The sequence below is a fragment of the Cucurbita maxima genome, unplaced genomic scaffold, assembly GCF_002738345.1.
Source record: "Cucurbita maxima cultivar Rimu unplaced genomic scaffold, Cmax_1.0 Cma_Scf00019, whole genome shotgun sequence".
Taxonomy (NCBI): domain Eukaryota; kingdom Viridiplantae; phylum Streptophyta; class Magnoliopsida; order Cucurbitales; family Cucurbitaceae; genus Cucurbita; species Cucurbita maxima.
In genome coordinates, this window is record NW_019272035.1 from 3,291,201 (window position 1) to 3,308,008 (window position 16,808).

General features: G+C 35.8%; 2 protein-coding genes across 2 annotated transcripts; one reads left to right on the plus strand and one right to left on the minus strand.

Moving 5' to 3' along the window:
- Positions 1-2,639: 2,639 nt before the first annotated feature.
- Positions 2,640-4,494, minus strand: LOC111493743. The gene is made up of 2 exons (XM_023143569.1): positions 4,315-4,494; positions 2,640-3,430 (listed from the first exon to the last, which is right to left on the minus strand). Exon 2 carries the CDS (start codon positions 3,387-3,389, stop codon positions 2,640-2,642), a length of 750 nt encoding a protein of 249 aa, XP_022999337.1. The 5' UTR covers positions 3,390-3,430; positions 4,315-4,494.
- A 3,655-nt stretch (positions 4,495-8,149) lies between these two features.
- Positions 8,150-16,126, plus strand: LOC111493792 (26S proteasome non-ATPase regulatory subunit 10). The gene is made up of 5 exons (XM_023143643.1): positions 8,150-8,453; positions 8,719-8,851; positions 14,876-15,000; positions 15,166-15,312; positions 15,707-16,126. Exons 1-5 carry the CDS (start codon positions 8,262-8,264, stop codon positions 15,839-15,841), a joined length of 732 nt encoding a protein of 243 aa, XP_022999411.1. The 5' UTR covers positions 8,150-8,261; the 3' UTR covers positions 15,842-16,126.
- The last annotated feature ends 682 nt before the right edge of the window (positions 16,127-16,808 follow it).

Below are 16,808 nucleotides of genomic sequence, written 5' to 3' on the forward strand. Positions count from 1 at the left end.
GATCTAAAAAAAAATATATATTAAATTGTTGGTACCCGTGTATATAATAATATAACAAATAATATTTTGATGATATGATCTAAGCAACGTGATTTTTTGTTTATTTATGTTTTACACCCCAAACAATTTAGAAACAATGAAAACATGAAATTTGATTTTTAGTGTGACAATTAAGTTTATATTCAAAATAGGCAGAGCATCGACATAATGAGAACAAATTCAAACGACGAAAGCAAAGAAATTTGGAGGTAGATAGAGCGTTGGTTAAGGTCAACCAAGTAAGTAGCTTTACTATCGGCTCTGTTGGAAAACTTGTCTTATGTATGACGACACGTGCCCAATGGCCCTTGCACGTGTCATTTATGTTTTATGTTATATGATGACGTAATGATGTTGTATGATAACATGATGATGTTATATGAGTGATAATGTATATGATGATATGACGACATTATAGGATGATGTAATGATGTTGTATGATGATATGATGATGTTATATGATCATGTGACGACGTTATATGATTATATGATGATGTATATGATGACATGATGATGCATGATAACATGACGATGTAAGATGTATGATGATGAGATAACTTAATATGACGTTATTTCATACTAAGATGACGTACATTTATTAAATGTCATGATAGATTATGACACGATTTTTCTAAGACACAACCCTAGTTAATGCTAATGATGATGATCGTATGAAGGTTAATGCATGCATGTTGCTTAGAGTAATATGTGGACGGACATAGAGTTGTGTCATAAAGATGAAAACTATTGGGATCTCATATACATCGGGTTACTTCCCCATTTATGATGATGAGTAGGGACGCGTACTTTATGATAATGATGATGATCATGCCTCCCATGATACTCAAAGGTTTGCTGACCTCCATACATCATTACAGACAGATAGCTCGACTATGTTGGGTCTAGGGGGGTGCGATCCACCTAGGGATTCACATTCGTATGTGTGGGTCGTGTGTAGGAAAGTACTGTACATCCAATTTTGTCCGAACTAGAGGCTACCCCTATGTTGATTTTAACTATAGGTCCCTAATCATGACTTGCATGTGTTTGCATTACCTGTGGGGTCACTTACTACCCTATGATGGTTTTAACGATAGATCCCTAATCATGAGTTGTATGTATTTCTTAAAATACTCAAGCCTTGTGCTACTTCTGTTTCAGGTAAAGGGAAGACATTCATGTACGATTCACGAACATCGCATTCAAGACTATGAAACATGCATAGGATAGTGATATTGATATTTTATTTCTTAGACTTTAGGTTAGGATAAAGTGTTTTTACTTTTATTGTTTATTTATTTCATTTAATGTTTCGTAATGTTGATTTAAAGATGTTTTTGAACACGTAAATTTATGACAATATTTTATGATGAAGTTTTAAATGTATAATTCTGCATAAGAGCATACGTTATGATAACGATAGCAACTTTAGGTTAGTAGAAATTTAGGGTCATTACAATAACTACTCCGTAAGACCACATTCCCCAAAATATTTCAACTGAGACACTCGAAAATTAAATGACTTCAAGAGCCGATCCCATTATTACAAAGAATAGAAGTATTAAGGATGTCAGAATACTACCGATTAATAAGATCATGCACATGCGACCTATCCTACATGATAAGAAAGAATATGAAAGAATGTATGAGAATATTACCTCCAAACTAAAGGAGAATAGACCAAGATAATATAACGGTGGGAATGAACGCTTCACCCAATAGAAACATTAGAATTGGTTTTAATTTTATTTAGAATTAAATAAAACAAAAAGGTTAAAGCAAACTTGGAATAAATATGAAAAAAAATAGTCTTTAATCCAAAGAAAATTTTGAAGTGTTCCAATTAAAAGTTAATACATTAAATAAATTAAATACAAATGAGAAAATATATTTAATTTGAAGGATTAAATTAAAATTTAAATATATTTAACATTAAATTGAAAAATTATATTTATTAAATTTGATAACTTAAATGTTAAAATAATATATTAATTGAAAATATATATTAAAATTTTGGAGAATAAGAAAATTTATATTTATTTGACAGAGATTCTCTCCATCTCATTCATTGGAAGACATTGAACTAATGATTGAAGATTCATGCCTATGATTTGGATTAGAATTTAAAATTCAAATTTGTCATCCACCACCTACGACATAATCACCTATTTACTCTTTGCTTCTAATAGCGAAAACTATTCCCACAGACCAACATGAATTCTTCCACCAAACTATTCTCACAGACCAACATGAATTCTTCCACCAAACTATTCTCACAGACCAACATGAATTCTTTCACCATGTTTTCTCCTCACTCACATTCATCGTAGAAAAATTCTCAAGATGTCACCTAATATAGAATTGCTCCAAACAAAGCATGATTAAGCCATCGAAAAGATAGTATCCTGAAATTATTTATAGTTGGATGAAATTTGAGAGAAATCAAAGAAATACATAAGTTATCTAAAATTTAAATAAATGCGCAATTGAGTTGGTCCTGAAGAACTCCAGATTGTGCTTCCTTGAAAGTCAGAAATGTTGGAAAAACAACAATAGTGGGATTGTTTGAAAATTCACCAAATCATATAGTTTAAGACATTTCATGAAGTTATATCATTCATAAGCTTTTCCAAAGCATGGAGTGAAATGTAAAATATCAGCAAAGATGGCAATGCAAAAAGGAAAGTTATTAGCAAGTAAAGCAGCAAGATGAGTGCACTTCCAGGGATTACAAAAACTACTATCAGAACAAATATGACAACCAGTAGAAACTTGAAGATTAAATGGATGAGGCAATCTAAATGTTCATAGGAAAACAACCATGGTCGCCTCTCTATTCCGTGGCGATTAACACGACCGTCCGAAAACGAATGCCTCTGAGAAGCATCGGCGTCGGATGGAGGCAGAGAAAAAACTGGTTGATTATCCCCATTGAAGGGATGATCAAGTTTTCCCTCATTGCCATTAAGGCTCTCAACCATCCAAAGAAGAAAAAAGTTCTTGCTGGGAAACTTCAGGTTCCCCTTGTATACGACCCGTAGCGAAAGCTGATGACACCAAGGGCACGAGATGAAGATCGGGATTCGGATTTGGCGAGTTGCTAGTTTCAGCACATACCCTTGAAGGCCTAATACACAATTTCTACATAATGTATGGCCACACCATAAGACATAAGGCACATTCTCCACAATGTTGAAAGATTCCCAGCATATTGGGCATTCCAATTCTTCATCTCTACTGTCTTCTGAGCAAACCTCGTCGTCCGAGCACTCCCAGAAAGCTTGTTTAGATACAGCCGAGTTATTCTTAGATCGAATGCCAGCAAAGGCGTTCGATGCCAGCTTCCACATCTTGGCAGAAGAATTGTTTCAATAGGCTACAGACAGGACATCTGCAAAATGGATGTTCTTCATCTATGAAAGAAAATCTACAATTTTCACTAAGTTTCCTTCTTCCTATATTCAATCCAAGAAATTACACTCCTCAAACCCAAACAAACAAGTTTCAAATGAGAGATCCAACAAAGGAGTTACTTGAATGATGCAGAGCTTTCTACAAAAATATCTTTAAAAACAATCTTTAGAAATCTGTGGAACCTCTTTAGCAAAATTGAAAAAATCAATGGTATCAAATTATCACTTTGATGGAAAATTTTATATAAATAAGGACATTTTTCATCCAAAGATTTCAACAACAATCAACAAACAGTTCTACGCATGCATACACGAGATAGTCATCGATCATACGGCGGCTGCCAATTCAACAATTTTCGACATTCAAACCTTCAGCAAATAAGTAGACTATCCACCAAAAAAACAACAAAAGAAAAACAAGAACTCGCAAAAATATAAAAAATACAGCGGAAGTCCAGTATGCGTACCAAGTCTCACAAAATAATCAACACCGAAGAGTGTTGGCATACATTGTAACAGAGATGTAACCATCCGATATGCCATATAGCAGAAGATAGAAAAAGAAGAAAACAAATTGCTTCCGAGAAAATGCACTTGCTTCAAGATCAAAGATTGAATTAAAAAAAAAGTCGCAAAATTATTGATAACAATAACAACAACAACAACAACAACAACAACATCCATCGCCCCCAACAATCCAGCGGAGAAATGTAATCATTCTCACAAATCGACGGGAGAATAGAAATTCAAGATAATCCTAATCAAAATCAAAATCAAATCAAACGAAATATGAAACAAAAAAATGAAAATGAAAATGAAAATCGAAGACGAACGTAAAATAGAGAATGTAAAGTGTTGTTACCTTTAGAGAAACTGGATGAACATGAATTTGCAAGAATACGGAAGGATTCGGAAAAAGAAAAGAGAACCAGAAAAGTATCGAGGAGGAAGGTCGCTATCTTCCCCCTTCATATTCTCTCCGCCAAACCAAAGTGCAGGATGCCGATTGCGTTTTGGAGTAGAGTCGATGAAGGTTTCAAATTCATATCTTTACTTTTACCTATTGCTTGGGTAGTTTGGAATATGATTTTGTTCCACACAATGACAATAATAAATGCTTAGGTTTTTTTTTTCTTTTTTCAAATTAATTATACATTTAATTATACATTTAATTATTATCAATTTCTATCGTTTTTTAATCACTCAAATCATAGCTCAAACCAAAATGTTATAGCGGAAATGAGATGAAATAAAAAATAATAAATGTGAAAGGTAACGACCGACATCATGTATAAATAAAATAATAAAAATTGAAAATAACATAAAGTAAAGATGTCGTAAACTAACCTATATACTACTATATGGAAATGCAAACTGACCTATACTAACTTATAGTCTACTAAATTCATATTACAAACTACCTTATGCATGTGCCACAGTTTCTTAGGTTGCGATGTCACCGTCAGTCGTACATGAGAGTCTTCCGTTTACCTATAAAAATAAGAGTATACATGACTTAAGTATTTTAAGAAATACTCAGGAAGTGATCCCCTATTAAGGTTAGACTCAAGTACATACAAACATGAGTGAGACCTATCATATCCGGTCTATATTTCTAAGATGGTTATCCTAAGTGGGTAATTGGATGTGTATTTACTATTATATACATGGTCCACACGTGCGAATATGGACCCACCAGTTGATTCACACACCCCCTAGACCCCTTTCTCGTTAAGCGAGTATTATTTGGACCCTTTCTCCATCCGTAACAAGCCTTTAACAACGCATGTTTGTATTGCTGTTCAATTTGTTTTAGTGGTGGCGTTGTTTGATTTTAAATTGCATTATTTTAATGTTCAATTTAATTTTGCTTTTATTTTTCTTTTTATTTTCCTTTCTTTTTGTCATTTTCGTCACGGTTTGAGATTTGAAGCCTCGAAAAATCACGTAACTAAAGACTCAATGACTCTTGGTCCAGCGAAAACAGTCCGTTGGACCAATCAACCTAGACCTCTGATACCAAGTTTAGTTCATAAATTTTTGGCTGGATTAAGCATGCAACCTGCTCATAATCATTCCACCCTAGTCCGTGTTGATTCCTACAAGTATTTCTTTAATAAAAGTCCAAAGCAATTAATTACACGCTCAATGTGTGCTCGAGGGCACGATTCTCGAGCTTATCAAGCTCTAGAACTCTTAAACTTTCTCGTAGAGGTCTAAAATGAATCGAGATTATAAAACAAAAACAAAAATAAAAAATAAAAATTTCAAATATGGCGTTGCCCAGACTTGGGCTGGAGACCTTCAGTGTGTTAGACTGACGTGATAACCAACTACACCACGACGTCGTTGGGAGCCTCCCCAGAAGGTCAGACAACCATAGAGTTAAGCCCAAGCTTCCTAGAGCCTATTGAAAAGCCCGTGGAAACCTACTAGGAACTGGATGCGACGAGAGCCTACAAGTAGGCTGCTTACCAAGTATGCGACACAGTTTACAAAGACTTGTCTTATCTACCAACAAAGCAAGGTTGAACAAAACAAAATTGCCGAACTACTAGAATCTTTACCGGTCCCTTTCCGACCATGGAAAAGTATTTCTCTAGATTTTATTACACATCTCCCCAAGGTAGGAGAAATGAAGTCCATCTTGGTCATCATCTTCAGGTTCTCCAAATATGTCACATTCATCCCAACTCCCAAGTCATGCTCTGTTGAAGCGACTGCAGAACTATTTTTTCGACACGTAGTGAAGTTGTGGGGCATTCCCACTAGTATTATAAGCGACCACGATCCGAGTGGAAGCAAACCTCAGAAATAACACGAATATTCTTGGGGAAAGCCCCACGAAGAATGAAGAAGTGGGCAGACCAAAAACAAAGATCATTAGTGTTTCCGGCTAGTGACCAAGTTATGATCAAGCTGAGATCAGAATAATTTAGATTCCGTGGGAATCGAGACCAACGACTAGTGCGAAAATTTGAGAGACCAATTGAAGTCTTTGAGAAAGTTGGAAGAACTTCATATCGTCTCCAACTACCTACATGGATGAGAATTCACCCCCGTCATCCATGTAAGTAACCTAAAACTGTGTCTTTCAAACAACGACGACCATCAATGCAACCAAGTGACACGACCACCAATGACGATGAAGGACTCGAGTAAAAAAGAAGTACAAGAGATTTTAGCCGAGCGAACTTGTCTCATTGGCAAACCAAAGTGCAACTTATAAGAATTTTTAGTTAAGTGGAAAGAATTTCCCGAAGAAGAAATCAGTTGGGGAAGTGCCAACGACCTGAAGACAACCACACCTCAGATTGCAGAGTTCGAAGAAATGAGACGGTTGATAGGTATGTTAACCGATTAAGTGGGGGAGGATGTCACGGTCATGCTTGTCCAAGGTGTGTTTCCCATGGTCGCATGCCTGTTACACACCGAAACTCTTTGCCTTGTACTACTTTACCGCTTTCTTTTATTGCTTTCATGTTGTACTATTTCTTTCTTGTTTTCTTTAAGAGTATGACGTTTCAGCGATATCATGGCTACGCCTAGTAGGCACGAAATGTCCCAAAATGTACTATAGGGGGATGCGACTAGTTGTCAAATTCTGCATACCCGAAAAGTTATATACTGTTTAAGTCCTTGTTGTTGCCTTTCTGCTTGCATGCTATATAACACCACTCTCAATCTCTCTCTCTCATTTTTGCTTTCAAAACTCTATTTACAAAACCTCTCTCCCTCGCTTTCTAAAGTCTTCTTTTTTAATCGAGGCCTGAGGTTTGAATACACGTTGCCCAACCGTGGGCAACGTAATCCAAAGTTGGCTTGACTCACTCAGTGCTGGGAGTGAGTGCCGCACAATTGCCAAATCAGCCACCAAGAAACAGAGATTGTGACACAGGGCATCTCATCTAGATGAGAGAACATGAGACTACACTTGACATTATGCTAAGAAGACATGGTGCAGGGCATCCCACCTAGAAGAGGAAAATATGGGCCTTGAAAGCACCGCATGGTGTCGGGGCATGGGTCACATTGGACATGATTAGAGTATTACCTAGCATTCTTGAATTTCTATGTTTGAGGACCTTGATCTTTTATCCTCGAGTGATACTTAGCATTCTCTTATCTAGGTAGTTGCAGAGCTTGTGTAGTATTATTTTTGGTTCTCAATCTTGTAAGTTTCTAAGGTTCATAATTTCTTGAGGCATAAGCGGTAGCATGCATTCATAAACATATGAACCCATAACCCTGAGTTATTCTAAAGAATCATATAAAGCTATAATGAAATCTTATCTTGAGTTCGGATGTGTTTCCTTCGGATGTTTCTTGGGTCCTAACTGGTTCAACTTCAAAGCATGTTTAAACGAGAATCTTAGGGACATTTTGGTCATTTTACCACTAATTCTTGGTTTAGATACTTATCGTATTCCAACTATTTTCAAACTTCACAACATTGCATGACATTTTGAAGTCGTCTTAAATTTAAGATAAATTACATGACTTTAATAAGTATGTGTGACAAACCTTTTTAGGGGATTGAAATGAAAATTTAATGGAAAGTATAAATTTGATACAATTTTCCAAATTTAGAACTCAAATGGATCCAATTGGAAGCTTATGATTTAAATGGGTAAGAGATGAAATTAAATGTTCTTTGTTTTTTTTCCCCTCAATTTTTATTCAATTCTGGAAAGTCTAGAACGTTCCATTTCGGCGGTTCGGTTCGGACTAACAGAGGTTGTGATCAGAGTGAGAATCCTCTCCAGCAACTCAAACACTCCAAGCTTAACCTTCAAGTTCTCAAAATCCATGGATATGGAAATCGATGCCTCGAAAGATCTTCGTCTAATCAAAGATGAAGATCTTTTCAAAGCCGCAGAGACCGGCGATTCTTCCGCTTTCGCTGCCCTTGCACCACACCAGCTTTCTCAATCTCTCTCCCTGAGAAATGAGGATGGCCGCTCTCTTCTCCATGTTGCTGTCTCTTCAGGCCACGCCGATGTTAGTCAGCACCTAACTTTTCTTTGAATTAGTGAAATTCGAAACCAAAAACTCTCTCCCATGGTTTCTCTTGTAAATGAATTACAACTAGTCAACTAGTGGTTTTATTTTTGGCATTGTTTTTGTTATTTGAAGAAATGACGACTTATCACCTTGTCAATTTGAAATGCGTAATGAAGTACCGACAGTGGTTTTGTTTAAGGCTTAGATTTGGATGTTTGTTGGCCTTATTTATACATTATTGGAATTCTTCGTAATGCACCAGGTGGTAAAGATACTAGCTACTGCTGATCAGTCTACAAAATTAATTAACTGTGCCGATGAGGAAGGTTGGGCACCGATTCATTCTGCTGCTAGCATTGGGAGGTCTGATATTTTAGATATCTTGCTAAGCGGAAGTAAGTGAATTCTAAGATTTTCTGATGTTTTGTATATCTGGTTGCTTTTGTAGTGCTTTGAGTCGGCTAGTTTATGTACAAAGCTAAGTTGTTTAGCATACGGATGAATCTTGCTATAGACTCTGCACTGTAGGCGACTGTTAATTATTGGAGGTCTCTAGAAAAGGGGACCTTAGACTCTCACCTTCCATCTTCAAGATGCCCATGAAATTTGTTAAAACTGTCTAGTAATCAAACTATGTCGTTTTTAATCTTCTCTTGTTATCATTAGTTTATTGGGTGTTGATAAAGACTGTGACTCTCACCTTCTAATTTGAACTTAAACCTAAAAATGGATAGTGGAACGAGAGACCACTGACACTAATGTTTGGAAGATCCTAGTATAATAGAAAGACCTCTTTTGGAGAATCAGCATCATGGACGGTTTTTCAGGATATTCAGTACTAATTTCTAGATTTTCACATCGGGGACAAGGTGTTTCGGACAGGAGTAATTTTAGGTCTTTAATAGTGAAAGCTTATTATAGGAGGGTTGAAAGGGAAATGTATCCTTTTAAATTAGTGTGAGGGTGAGAAAGTTTATGTGTTAAAGGGAGAATAGAAGGCCTCTTGAATTGGCTTAGTTGATTGTTGTATGGTGCCTTAGTCACCTTTTGTCTACACAGTAGAAAATTACCAGCATTTGTACCTGCCATAGCATGAAGTATGAGATTGTTAGGCCACAATTATAAACTTCTATATTAGAAAGGGTAAAAAGGTAAAGCAAAAGAAAGTTAGTTAGAATGAGAAGACACTTTGCCTTTCAGGGCTAGTAGGTAGGAGGGGGGAGGGATATGGTTATCTTGGGATTTGTAGTGCATTTTTAGTAGAGATTTCCTCTCTCAAGTTAGTCGAGCTTTGTATGGTGATATCGTTACTTTGTTCTCTACATTGCATACTTTAAATTTCTTGGACCTATCATATTGGTGTCAAAGCACGTTAATCCTGAGAAAGGGGTAGACGATGACGCATAAGCAACTAGAAGAGAGTATGGTAGGAAATCTAACATCGGTTCAAATAGGTGTTTCCTTGAAAGCCTAACAAAAACTTGGGACCAGGGATATTTTGACGAGTAGAGGCACTTGTCAGTTGTGGAGTATGTGGTAGAATTGACAACCCTAGAACTCGACTCCATGTGCTAGCGATTGAAGTTGTTATCCAAAAGTTCTAAACAATTATTCCAACTATTGATGAACTTTTCCCTCAATGATTAATTGACAATTGAATCCAACTCCTGGAGTGTGAACCACCCATCAATGTCAAGCCATACAGGTACACTTATGCTTAGAAGTTTGAAATTGATCGAAGAAATGTTAAATGGAGACATTACCATATACCAACCTGATACTCCTAGTGAAAAAAAAAAAAAAGGCAATAGTAGGAGGTTTTGTGTTGATTATAAGGCTCTACACTATCTGTTTGAGTATATAAGTCCATTATCCAAGGTGAATTGTCACTAAATGATTTCACTAACCCTTTGGACATTTTTAGGTTGCGTCAGGTTATGAATGATGGGGTGTTGTTCCAAATGATTAGAGAAAGGACAGTGTTTTCTTTAAGTCTGCAATTGATGGTCTATTGTCTATTTAGGTGTTTTAAGAATCTTCAGGAAGTTGAGGCGATGCCCAAGTTTGCAACCCAACAAGAGATGATGGAACCTAATTTGTTTTCAAATGTGAATGTTGACACTGTAACTTTCATAATAGAGAAAGGAATTAATTTTGAATCAAAATTTGATATGTTTAATGCAAATATTTTGTACCATGAAATGCCTTTACGGGAATCAGAGAGGTTAAATGAATCACTTTCATCCCATGGATTCATTAGTTGTAATATGAAGTTTTGCCTTTCGTTGTTAAAGATTCAAAGAGGGAAGATATCGTTTTGGTGAACAGTTCACAAAATTTTACGTCTAGAAATAAATACCATGCTCCTTTGTATTCTCAAAATCGTGTTAAGGGTTTGGTTCTTCACTGCTCTAATGGTGATGTTTAATTTAGCACTCAAATTCGCCATTACGATCCTGACAACATCAAGGGCAACCTTTACGTCTTTAGAAAGATCTGAGAACATCTAAACCATTGCTTTCAGGGAGTTGTCTAAACCTTTGACGCACTCTTCCACATGGGCAATAGACTTTGTCGAGCTATCCCTATGCTCGAAGCCAAGTCATGTGACTTTTTCTTCTAAGGTCTCAATTTTGAGCATTGTTGGGAGGGAGTCCCACATTGGCTAATTTAGGGAATGATCATGGGTTTATAAGTAAGGAATACATCTCCATTGATGTGAAGCCTTTTGGGGAAGCCCAAAGCAAACCCATGAGAGCTTATACTCGAAGTGGACAATATCATACCATTGTGGAGAGTCGTGATTTCTAACATGGTATCAGAGTTATGTCCTTAACTTAGCCATGTCAATGGAATCCTCAAATGTCGAACAAAGAAGTTGTGAGCCTCGAAGGTATAGTCAAAAGTGACTCAAGTGTCGAACAAATGGTGTACTTTGTTTGAGGACTCCAGTAAAGGAGTCGAGTCTCAATTAAGGGGAGGTTATTCGAGGGCTCCATAGGCTTCAGGGGAAGCTCTATAGTGTACTTTGTTCGAGGGGAGGATTGTTGGGAGGGAGTCCCACATTGGCTAATTTAGGGAATGATCATGGGTTTATAAGTAAGGAATATATCTCCATTGGTATGAGGCCTTTTGGGGAAGCGGACAATATCATATCATTGTGAAGAGTCGTGATTCCTAACACTCAATCCTTACATCATCTCTTGGATGGGCATCCTATCTAGGGACAATTTAATATATGTATGCAAGATTCCAACTACCAAACATTGTTAGGGACTTCTTGCAAGAGTACCTGCTTTCAATCGGTCAACAACGCTTGGTTGGTTCATTGATTGCATTGTCTGGCCACCTTTTGTAGGAAGAAAGCTGATTCAAGTCCCTATGAGTTTCTTAAAAATAGGTTGGTATATTTTCTGAGAGGACAACTCTCATGAAGTATTTAATTTAGCTAAATTGTCTTTGGGAAAAAAAAATTCTTTTCTTTCGGTTGTATTGTAGAGGATGTATTTAAGAACTTGAATGAAAAACAGGGGCTTGGGTTTCCGGTCAATGAGATCTCAAAAGATTCTTTAAGTATTGTTGAAAAGTTGTCTTTTTCTTATTCTCAACGGGTTAAAAATGTTTAACGGTGAAATTGGATTCCAGTGAGCTAATGGTTGCTTCTAGGTTATTTGCTCACAAAAGTTGGAATGAGATCAAAGATGCTTTGGAAGATCACTTTAAGGACTCTGATTCAATTAATCCTTTCATGCAAGCAAGATTTCACTAAATTTGAAGGGACTCATTTAAAACTTTTGATTATGAAGGTAAATGAAGACGATGGTGATTTAGATTTGCTTATTGAAATATGGTCTCATGAAGAGCATAGTCGTCCAAATAAATTTTATTGAAGGTTATGGTAGATGAATCTCCGTCAAGAACTTGTCTCTAACCTATTGAGATCATAGCACATTTAAAGCTCTCGACCCTTGGTATTTTCTACATGCTCTCTCGACCCTAGGTATTTTCTACATGCTCTCTCGACCCTAGGTATTTTCTACCTACTCATTGTGTTAGTTTCGGGTATAAGTACTCTTTTGTTGAAGATCATTTGAAACTCCCTACACGGTGGTGTAAAAGGAGTCTAGAACTCCTACCCTTTGGCGCCTCCTTGAAATAAAATGAGCCCCACTCGAGGGACGACCAAAAAACAGGATTGTACCGCATTGGGCAGAAGACGGAGTGGTTCTACCAGACAAAACTCATCTATGTATTATTGTAACACCTACTGATGTACCTCATAATTGGGGTGTACCTTCTTGATAAATGCACACACTTGTAGTCATTTCAGCCTAATTTCAAACTGGTTAATGCAAGAACTACTTAACTTGGGGTTGTTGCAAAAGAAAACAGGTCCCCTTAACCAGTCATACCCATTTATGGAGATTCAGGATCTAAATCTCAAATTAAAGGCGATTGAACTGAACCTTCCAAGTGCATCCGGTAGGAATCGAACCTACAAATTTTTCCCTTTATTAGGTCGCAATACTTTGTGGTTATTGTTTGAGTTTTCTTTGAAGCTAAGCTTTTGTTTGATAGGTCTTTTTTGTTTCTTAGTCATTCCCTTTTCTTTTATAATTTCTTTATGATCTTGTTTGCTTGTTTTTTTTTTCTTTTTTCTCTCTATTTTCTTTTCCACTTCCTTTGGAGAGGAGTTGGTATCATTTGAATATTTTCCTTTTCATTATATCAGTGAGAAGTTGTTTCTTGTTTAAAAAGGGAAAAAAAAATTAATTTTTATCTAAGGTTAAAACACTACAAATTGGTGACTAAACAAGCTTGAATGTTTTAAGACATGCACCCTAAATACAAGGCTTGCAAAGGGGCAGAATGCTCTCTGGTGCAATTCTAAAGAGAAAACTCAACTTCAAATCGTTCAACTCAACTGTATGGAAACAAAAAGCTTTCCTTGGGTTTATATAGCCAATGGTCTTGACAACTTTTCTAAATTCCGTTTAATTCAAATAATTAAAACCTATGCTAGAAATGAAATAAATACTTTGAAAATAACAAAACTCAAAGATCTTTTAACAACTTATAAAGTTTTGGTTGGTTGAAAAGTTAAATTAAAAATTTACGAAGGAACCATCACAGCTCTTGTCTATGGACCACAAAGTTTAAAAGATCTTTCAATGACAGAGAGGTTGAGTGGGGGAGAATGCTGATCTTGTTGGAGAAACGACAACTATCTGCAGAAGAATTCTGGTGGTTGTTGGAAGGCAACCTTAAAGAGGACTGTCTTCATGGCTTCCTTTTTTCTCTTTTATCCAGTGGTCTAAACACTTAAATATCCAGCAAAGGAACCCCAATATTTCATTTTCCTTTCGTGGTATTGCCTCTGCTAATAGAATGAGGAAGGCAGTAATAATGTCTTCCTGACTTGCACTTCCACTAGCAGTATTGGGTATTGGTTGTTCCGTGTGACCCCATCACTTGCCTTGTCTCTGCTCTTTCAAATATCTCTTGCTCATCACTCTCATGGCTCACCCTTTCAGAAGCAAGGGCAAGAGAAAGGGCAAGGGCATGATAAGGATAAGAAACTTTTGTGCTCTCTTGAGATTAAATTTCTTTTCATTTGTCTATCTCTTGATAGTAATTTGTAAATATTATAATTTTTATACCTTTTGAGTGAGTCGTTTTTATTCTCTTTTATTTGTGTTGGTTTCTTATTACCTTCATTCAAGAAAAATTTCTATGCGACTGTCGCACTCTTAACTATTTAACTATTAGATGCATGAGAAAGAAAGTAAAAGATGAACTAAAAAAAAATTAAAAGATGCTTTTGATGGTGCCTCTATCAGCCATGAGACCAACAACAACACTGTGCCTACCTCCCCAATAAATTTTTCTTTTGCAGACCCTATAATTGCTTCTTTCTTCGTATCTTTCTCCCCTGATTTAATTAAAAGCTATGTTCGTCACATTTGAAAAGGAAAAAAAAGAGAGAGAGAGAGAGAATGAAGAAAGATTATTCACTAGGTACTATACTCTTGTGAATGCAGGAATTAATATGTTTATGGAATTATCTATAATTCCGAAGCTGTCTTTTTCTCTCTTCATTTTTCTTCCTTTTAAAGCATTCCTCGCGATGTTTTGATATAGCCTATGCTCTCATAAAAGTCTTCAAATGAAATCTTACTCATAAGTTACAATTGAAATTGATTTTGATAGGGTATGTTACAAAAGCCAAAACCTTTCTTTTTACTGGAATAGAGCCGCTGAGTAATTAAAACAAATGAACGATTAAACCAAAATTATTTAATAAACTCACTGCATCCTTTTTTCATGATATATCATGTTTATGATGAACACGATTTCTATACTTGAGATTTTTATACGCACATGTTTATGCTCAAGACCTTTCATTTTTCATCTTTCAGGAGCCGAGGTAAATTTGAAAAATAATGGTGGTCGCACTGCTCTTCATTATGCTTCGAGCAAAGGGTGGTTGAAGATTGCTGAAACTCTTATCTCACATGGAGCCAAAATTAATCCAAAAGACAAGGCATGTCAGTCACCTCATATATAGTATTTTAAATTGCCTAAGCTTTATTTCAATTCAACATGTAGTTTGCTTGTACAGCTAGAGTTGAAAAGTCTTATTGTGTCATACTTGTGAATCATCTGATCAATATTGCTCATTGGAGCTGATGAATTGAACAAAAATTAGGTGGGCTGCACGCCGTTGCATCGAGCAGCTAGCACTGGGAACTCAGAATTGTGTGAGCTTCTGATCGAGGAAGGAGCAGAAGTTGATGCAACTGATAAAGCTGGTCAAACACCTCTTATGAACGCAGTAATCTGCGAAAACAAAGAGGTTATTTTGGTTCTTATATACACATATATTCCGAACTCTGTTATAAGTTTTTCTTTAGTTAGATAAGTTTGTTTCTATCATCTGTTCTATGATGTTGGTTGTATATGACATCTTCGTCTGGCTGAAAGGGGCGTTGTGATTGATGATTAATGAGGCAAATAATTCTAATTTTCTATAAAACTAGTACCAACTTGAGTATAACTCAATTCAGTTAAAATAAATTACGTATTTCATCACGTTTTTAAACATCGGGCTATGTTTATTTTTTAGTTTTGTGATTAGCATTGGTGGTTTAGATGTAGATATTGCTTGTGTTGTCGTGGTAGACAAATGTTATTACTAGTTGTGTAAGCTCAAGAGAAGATGTGTAACTTTATGTTGATGTGTCTGACAGGTTGCTCTTCTTCTAATAAGACATGGAGCGGACGTGGATGTGGAAGACAGGGAAGGTTACACTGTTCTTGGTAGAGCTTCAAGTGACTTTAGGCCAACCCTGATTGACGCTGCCCAAACAATGCTTGAAGGATGATGAAAATGACGTCGTTGTTAAAGCTGTACCAAGGGTTCCCTGTGTTCACTCCTCTAGTTTATGAGAAAAGGATTCCAGTTTGGGGGGATCATCAATGCACCAATTCCCATTAGAAAGATGCAGAGATTGAAGAGACTTTTTTTTTTTTTTTTTGAAGTTCCATTTTATGCTAGTAGTTCCATTTTATACTAGTAGTTCCATGATGTTGTAGTGCTTGCTCAAATTTAAAGCTGAGTTTTGGTAAATATTTGGATGATTTATATTTTGAGGTTAAGTTGATTTCCACCGGATAAATAAGATAGGAGTCGAGATTTTTGACCACTTTTTAACATTTTTTTAGATCAAATGCAAGTTGCCTTAATTTATTTGGTTATATTGATCAAAATTGACTTTGAATCGTGTTGATTTAAGAACTATAAAAAAATATTAAATAAATTGAAAAAGTTTGCCATACACTCAGAATATTATAAATTTAAGATTAAATTACAAAGTTTTTTTTTTTTTTTTTTAATTTTAAAATTTGAATTTTGAATTTTGAAGATTAAGAAAACCTTTATTTTTGGGTCCTAAAACAAAAAAGAGGGAGAAATTGTACGGATTAATATTGAAAATTAATGAATTTCAGTTGCCACTTTTTTGTTCTTATTTACCCTATATTGACCTCTGATTTAGGGAGGCTGTACCTTCTCAAATATTGTCGTATCTCAGCAAAGCCGGCGCGCCCATCATTTCAATTTTTAGTTCACAAATTTTAATTTTTTTGTGCTTAATTTTTTCAAACTGGTAGAATCTTAGAAAAAGAAATTTAATCCTAGCTTCAAAAGACGAGGAATGATCATAAGAACTCATTCTAATGAATTTATAATTAAATAATATTCTCTCTATTTGTACGAGGTCTTTTGAGAAAGTCTAAAGTAAAGTCATAAGAATTCATTCTTAAAGTGGACAATTTCATATCAATGGTGTT

What these genes read in the sequence shown, in the direction of transcription:
- LOC111493743 (XM_023143569.1), bottom strand. Translation starts at nt 3,389, where the DNA reads ATGTGGAAGCTGGCATCGAACGCCTTTGCTGGCATTCGATCTAAGAAT.
- LOC111493792 (XM_023143643.1), top strand. Translation starts at nt 8,262, where the DNA reads ATGGATATGGAAATCGATGCCTCGAAAGATCTTCGTCTAATCAAAGAT. An exon ending in AGATATCTTGCTAAGCGGAA is followed by an intron (nt 8,852 to 14,875) that starts GTAAGTGAATTC and finishes TTCATCTTTCAG; the next exon opens with GAGCCGAGGTAAATTTGAAA. An exon ending in TAATCTGCGAAAACAAAGAG is followed by an intron (nt 15,313 to 15,706) that starts GTTATTTTGGTT and finishes TGTGTCTGACAG; the next exon opens with GTTGCTCTTCTTCTAATAAG.